Raw genomic sequence first — 7,317 nt, forward strand, 5'->3', positions numbered from 1 at the left:
GCGCCTCCCTGAGATCCCATCATGGGCACACCCGGGGATCTCCTTGCTGTGCCCTTCCCAGCTCTGAGCTGCCCTCCTGGGTGCAGAGCTGTGCCAGAGCCTCTGGGAGTTCCCTGAATGTCCCACAGGGAAGTGCAGAGATGCCACAGCTGAGAAAATGCTGCTCGGTTGGCCAAGGGAGCCGTGAGTGTCCTTGGCACAAAGGGGTGCTGAGGGCTTGCCCAGAGACCCTTTGGAGAGGGTGAGACATTCAGGGATCCCTCTGCTCTGGGCAGGGTCTGGTTTATCCCAGGGTGACCCGGGAGTGTGACTGTGCTCTGATTCCAGCCAAAGGTGCAAAGCCAGGGCAGTTGGGAACAAGCCCATCCAGCCCCTCACCTGCCCTCAGCCACAGGGAATCCTTTGCCTCTCACATTTCTCAGTGGCAAACTGAGTGTAGCAGGACTGCTGGGGATTTCTGACCTCAGAGAGCCATGAATGATGTGTGGGTAGGAAAACAATTTCTAAAACAAACTTGTGCCATCTATTTCCTTAAGAAATAGAGTGAAATTCCTTTAGAAGTGTGAGTGCAGATGCTACCAACCCATTCTGCATCAGGAGTGATTCCCCTGATAAATCTTGAATATCCGGCCTTGTCCCTCTGCCACATGGCCACAAACCCAGGGCAGCGGGCATGGATGGCTCCTCTAGAGCCCCCTGGCTGCTCCTGGCACAATCAGCCAGCACAACTGGAGCTCATGCAGGGACCTGGGTGAAGGTTTTCCCAGGGCAGGAACAAAGGTGGGTGACTCCCAGCGGAAAAGGCTACAGGGAATGGCCCAGGTTTGGCTCCAAGCAGCCTCTCCTGACTTGTCACTATCCTTTCTCCATGAACAGATCCCCATGGTCAGCCACAGCCAATGTCCAACAGCAGCTCCATCAGCCACTTCCTCCTGCTGGCACTGGCAGACACGCGGCAGCTGCAGCTCCTGCACTTCTGCCTCTTCCTGGGCATCTCCCTGGCTGCCCTCCTGGGCAACGGCCTCATCATCAGCGCCGTAGCCTGCGGCCACCACCTGCACACGCCCATGTTCTTCTTCCTGCTCAACCTGGCCCTCAGCGACCTGGGCTCCATCTGCACCACTGTCCCCAAAGCCATGCACAATTCCCTCTGGGACACCACCACCATCTCCTACTCAGGATGTGCTGCACAGCTCTTTTTTTTTGTCTTTTTCATCTCAGCAGAATATTTCCTCCTGACCACCATGTGCTACGACCGCTACGTGTCCATCTGCAAACCCCTGCACTACGGGACCTTCCTGGGCAGCAGAGCTTGTGCCCACATGGCAGCAGCTGCCTGGGCCAGTGCTCAATGCTTTCTCAATGCTCTGCTGCACACAGCCAATACATTTTCCCTGCCGCTGTGCCATGGCAATGCCCTGGGCCAGTTCTTCTGTGAAATCCCACAGATCCTCAAGCTCTCCTGCTCCAAATCCCACCTCAGGGAACTTGGGCTCATTGCAGTTAGTGCATATTTAGGACTTGGCTGTTTTGTGTTCATTGTTTTCTCCTATGTGCAGATCTTCAGGGCCGTGCTGAGGATCCCCTCTGAGCAGGGACGGCACAAAGCCTTTTCCACCTGCCTCCCTCACCTGGCCATGGTCTCCTTGTTCCTCAGCACTGCAGCATTTGCTCATCTGAAGCCCCCTTCCAGCTCCTCCCCATCCCTGGATCTGTCAGTGTCCGTTCTGTACTCGGTGGTGCCTCCAGCCCTGAACCCCCTCATCTACAGCCTGAGGAACCAGGAGCTCAAGGCTGCAGTGAGGAGACTGATCACTGGGCAATTGCAGAAACATTAAACTGCTGGTCAATTTCAGCAAGTCACTTGAAATAAAACTCATCCTTGATACTTCTTGTTGGTTTCATTTTGGAGGTTCTTTTTCTTTTACATTTTCAATATCGTCCACAAATAAATGTCATTGTTTGTGCCATTTCTCCTTTTGTTTCTCTCCACCTTCCCTGCGGCCACAGACTGTGTCAATGATGGGCTGAGCTATCAGTAGTTTAAAGGAACTCAAGGATGTCCCAGCAGAGTTTTCTGCAGAGATGCCCTTTTGTTGCCTTCTCTGGAGCTGCAGCAGCAATGTCTGTGTGTAGAGCTGGGGCAGATCAGTGCTGGCACAGCAGCTGTGCCCAGCAGCAGCAGCACTTGGTGTTGCCAGTGCTGCTCCCGTGGCCCTGCCCCGCTGCCCTGGTGGCCCTGGTGTTGCTGCAGGGCCTGAGTGCTCTCGGGGCCGGGCACAGTCCTGGGGGTGGCAGTGCCGGGGCTGCAGCAGGGACAGCCCATGGGCACTGCTGGGGCAGCGCTGACGCCTCAGGCCAGGGCCTGGGGGCTCCAGGCTCCTTGCCCAGGCTCTCTCAAGAACACGGCCAGGCCAATGCTCAGCACAGAAAACCCCCGTGAGCAGCCCCAGGCTGGCCGTGGGCAGGCTGGGGGCAAACAGCATGGCTGGTGCTCTGCAAGGGCCCTGGGGGAGACGGGAAGGAGCAGCAGAGCAGGGGCTGATCCATCCCCAGTGCGCTGGACAGCCCAGGGCAGCGTCCCAGAGCGTCCTCATGGAGCTGCCAACAACATCCCCCCTCTGCAGCCCTGGCCTCTCCCCCAGCTCACACAGGTGCCGCATCCTTGCAGGCACAGCCACGGCAGCGCTGGCTCAGGAGCCCCTGTTTGCATTGCACACAGCAGGCGGGAGCACCCCCATGCTGCTGCTGTGGGGACATGAACCTGAGTGAGCACAAATGCCAGCAGCCCCTGGGGCCAGGAAGGGCTGGGGGACACCAGGGAAACCACTCAGCTTTGTCCTGGCCTCTGCAGCCAGCCAGAAAGTTTGTTCCCATCAGCTGGGAGTTTCCTGTCCCACTGCAGACGCTGTTGCTCAGAGCCAGGGCTGCCTGGCAGCCACCCCCAAACTGCCCTGAGCATTTCCTCGGCTTCACCTTTGCTTTCTTTTTCCTTCCCTTGTACATATTTCTTCCTGTTGCCCAGTCCTGTTCCCTCCCCTGCAAACAGCCCATCCCTGTTTGCCCTTTCCTCTCTGGCCCGACTCCCCATTCCAGTTCCTGGCTTGGCACCATGGGAACATCTCTTGGGGAGCAGGATCATCCCACAGGTGCTGCAGGAATTGTCTGCAGGCTCCTGCAGTGCCTCATGCTGCTCCCTTGCCAGAGGCACCCCAGGCCAGGGGGGCACATCTGGGCTGCTGTGTCTGGCTGTGGGGCTGCCTGTTCTGGGCAGTGAGGAGGGGCTGCAGAGGCTCTGCAGGACTGACAGGATGGGCTTTGGGGCTGTGAGGAGGAGCTGAGGGACCTGGGCTGCTGGAGCTTCTGAAGAGGAGGCCCAGGGCTCCTCCTGCAACTGCTCCCAGGGTGGTTTCAGAGAATCACAGAATCAGCAAGGCTGGAAAAGACCATGGAGATCATCAAGTCCAACCTGTGCCCTGACACCGCCTTGTGTCCCCTGAGCCTCCTCTTCTCCAGGATAAACAACCCCAGCTCCCTCAGCCGCTCCTCACAGGACTTGTGCTCCAGACCCCTCACCAGCCTTGTTGCCCTTCTCTGGACACGCTCCAGCCCCTCCAGGTCCTTCCTAAATTGGTTGGCCCAGAACTGGACACAGCACTAGAGGTGCTTCCCAAGCAGTGCTGAGCACAGGGGAAGAATCACTGCCCTGCTCCTGCTGGCCACACCATTCCTGATCCAGGCCAGGAGCCATTGGCCTTCTTGGCCACCTGGGCACACTGCTGGCTCATGTCCAGCCTGCTGTCCATCAGTCCCTGCAGGTCCCTTTCGGCCTGGCTGCTGTCCAGCCACTCTGTCCCCAGCCTGTAGCGCTGCAGGGGTTGTTGTGGCCTAGGTGCAGGACCCAGAACTTGGACTTGTTAAACCTCAACGTGTTGGATTTGGCCTCTGGATCCAGCCTGTCCAGGTCCCTCTGCAGAGCCCTCCTGCCTTCCAGCAGATCAACACTCACACCCAGCTTGGTGTCACCACGGTTCCATGAGGCCCCAGAGTGTCCCAATGCTCTCCATGATTCCATGAGGCCTCCCAGTGTCACAATGTCCCTCTGGTGTCACAAAGTCCCTTGGATCCTTGGGCCCTGCAGTGTCACAATGGCACCGTGGTGCCCCAGGGCCCTGCAGTGTCACAATGGATCCTTGGTTCCATGAGGTCTGGCAGGGCAGCAATGCTCTCCTTGGTTCCCGGTGTCTCCCACACCTCCCACTCTCAGGCTATAGAAGGACACCTGGCCGATGAAGGGGAGTGGGAGGAGGTAATAATAAAAATCCCTCCCAACCCCCTCTCCCAAGCCAGGTGCCGCTTCAGATTCGGTATGATCCCCTGGATCTGGAGAGTCAGCCAGATGGTTTAGAAGAAAATTATCTGCCCAGTGAGTCTCCCAGTTATGATTCATCTGTGAGACAGATCAGCACCTCTAACATCAAAAAGGAAAGAAGGGTAATCGTGGTGGGTGACTCCCACTTGAGGGGAACAGAGGGCCCCATATGTCGACCAGTCCCACCCCACAGGGAGGTCTGCTGCCTCCCTGGGGCCCGGGTACGGGATATCACTGACACACTGCCTGGGCTGATTCAGCCCTCTGATTATTACCCACTGCTGATACACCAGGCTGGCAGTGATGAGATTGAAAAGAGGAGTGTCAGGGCAATTAAAAGGGACTTTAGGGCATTGGGTCAGGTGGTTAATAGGACAGGGGCACAGACAGTCTTTTCCTCAGTCCCTTTGGAGTCTGAGAAAAATGGTGAAAGCAATAGGAGAGCTCACATTATCAACGAGTGGATCAAGGGTTGGTGTCATCGACAAAATTTTGGATTCTTTAATCATGGGGCAACTTTTACAGCAGCTGGCCTGCTTGGACCAGACGAGCTCCATCTTTCTGTGAAGGGCAGAAGAATTTTAGCTCATGAACTGGCAGAACTTGTTGAGAGGGCTTTAAACTAGGTCTGAAGGGGAAGGGGATGCAGCTGGGCTGTCTGGAAGCAGGCTTGTGGGTGGTAAGCCTGAGTTAGGGGTGAAATCAGCAGCCCAGCTGAGGTGCATGTACACCAATGCACACAGCATGGGTAACAAACAAGAAGAGCTGGAGGCCATGGTGCAGCAGCAGAGCTGTGATGTAATTGCCATCACAGAAACAGGGTGGGACGACTCACATGGCTGGAGCGCTGCACTGGATGGCTGCAAACTCTTCAGGAGAGACAGGAAAGGGAGAAGAGGTGGAGGGGTGGCCCTTTACATTAGGGAGGCTTTTGACACCATAAGTATTGAAACTTATGAAGATGGAATTGAATGTCTGTGGGTGAGACTTAGGGGGAAGGCCAATAAGGCTGACATCCTACTGGGAGTCTGTTATTGTCCACCCAGCCAGGAAGAAGTGGTGGACAACTCATTCTATAAGCAGCTAAAGAATGTTTCAGGATCATCAGCCCTTGTTCTTGTAGGCGACTTCAACCTGCTGGATTTCTGCTGGGAACTCAATACAGCTGAAAAGAGGCAGTCCAGGAATTTTTTAGGGTTTGTGGAGGACAATTTTTTTGTCGCAGCTGGTGAGTGAGCCCACCAGGAGAGGGACTATGTTGGATCTGTTGTTTGTAAATAGAGATGGGCTGGTGGGAGATGTGGTGGTTGGAGGTCACTTGGGGCACAGTGAACTTGGAATTATAGAATTCTCAATATTTGGTGAAGTCAGGAGGAACACTAATGAGACTTTTACATTGGACTTCGGAGGGCAGGCTTTGGCCTGCTTAGGAGACTTATTCAGAGAGTTCCTTGGGAAGCAGCCCTTAAAAACAAAGGAGTTCAGGAAAGGTGGGCAAGCTTCAAAACAGAGATCTCGAGGGCACAGGAACACACTGTCCCTCTGTGCCAAAAACAAGTCAATGAGGCAAACGTCCAGTTTGGATGGGAAAGGAGGTTTTGAAGGAACTTAGGAATAAAAGGAGGATGTATCATCTTTGGAAGGAGGGTCAGGTCTCTCAGGAAGTAATTAAGGGTCTTGCTGGGGCATGAAGGGAAGAAATTAGGGAGGCCAAAGCTCAGTTTGAACTTAAAATGGCAGCTTCTGTAAAGGATAATAAAAAATGTTTTTATAAATATATCAATGGTAAAAGGAAGGGTAAGACCAACCATTTTTCTTTATTAGATGTGGAAGGGAATTTAATAACTGCAGATCAGGAGAAGGCAGAAGTGCTTAACGCCATTTTTGCCGCAGTTTTTAGTGAGAAGACGATTTCCCTTCAGGACAACTGTCCTCCTGGGCTGGTAGATGGTGTCAGGGAGCAGAGTGGACCACTGTTATCCAAGAAGAGGCAGTCAGAGAACTTCTGAGCTGCTTGGATGTTCATAAATCCATGGGAGCAGACAGGATCCACCCCAGGGGATGAGGGAACTGGCAGATGAGCTTGCCAAGCCGCTCTCCACCATTTACCAGCAGCCCTTGCTCACTGGTGAGGTCCCAGATGACTGGAAGCTGCCCAATGTGACACCCATTCACAGCAAGAGTGGTGAGGAGGATCCTGGTAATTCCAGGTCAGTCAGCCTGACCTCAGTACCCGGTAAGGTCATGGAACAGTTCACACTGAGTGCCATCACACAGCACTTCCAGGATGGCCAGGGTGTCAGACCCAGCCAGCAGGGGTTTAGGAGGGCTAGGTCGTGTTTGACCAACCTGGTCTCCTTCTATGACCAGGTGACCCTCCTGGTGGATGCAGGAAAGGCTGTGGATGTGTCTATTTGGACTCCAGCAAGGCCTTTGACACTGTCTCCCACAGCACACTCCTGGAAAAGCTGCAGCCCACGGCTGGGACAGGAGCACTCTGTGCTGGGTTCAGGACTGCCTGGATGGCCGGCCCAGAGAGTGGTGGTGAGCGGTGCTGCATCCAGCTGGGGACAGTCACCAGTGCTGTCCCTCAGGGCTCTGTGCTGAGCCAGCTCTGTTCAATATTTTTATTGACCACATGGATGAGGGGATTGAGCCCTTCATTAGTAAATCTGCAGATGACACTAAGCTGGGAGCGTATGTCCATCTGTTGGAAGGCAGGAGGGCTCTGCAGGAACACCTGGAATAGCTGGATAGATGGAAGATTCCAGTAAGATGAAGTTTAATCAGTCCTAGTGCCAAGTCCTGCATTTTGGCCACAATAACCCCCTGCACAGCTCTAGGCTGGGGGCGGTGTGGCTGGACAGTGCCCAGGCAGAAAGGGACCTGGGGGCACTGGTCGACAGCAGGCTGGACATGAGCCAGCAGTGTGCCCAGGTGGCCAA

The 7,317-nt window shown here is 54.9% G+C and overlaps 1 protein-coding gene across 1 annotated transcript; it reads left to right on the forward strand.

Moving 5' to 3' along the window:
• Nucleotides 1-1,100: 1,100 nt before the first annotated feature.
• Nucleotides 1,101-1,838, forward strand: LOC137467171 (olfactory receptor 14J1-like; the record flags this gene model as incomplete). Its single annotated transcript, XM_068178714.1, has 1 exon — nucleotides 1,101-1,838. A coding segment is annotated over one exon (738 nt), but the record flags the coding sequence as incomplete, so codon positions are not given.
• Between the last annotated feature and the right edge of the window lie 5,479 nt (nucleotides 1,839-7,317).

The sequence above is a fragment of the Anomalospiza imberbis genome, unplaced genomic scaffold (assembly GCF_031753505.1).
Source record: "Anomalospiza imberbis isolate Cuckoo-Finch-1a 21T00152 unplaced genomic scaffold, ASM3175350v1 scaffold_53, whole genome shotgun sequence".
NCBI lineage: Eukaryota > Metazoa > Chordata > Aves > Passeriformes > Viduidae > Anomalospiza > Anomalospiza imberbis.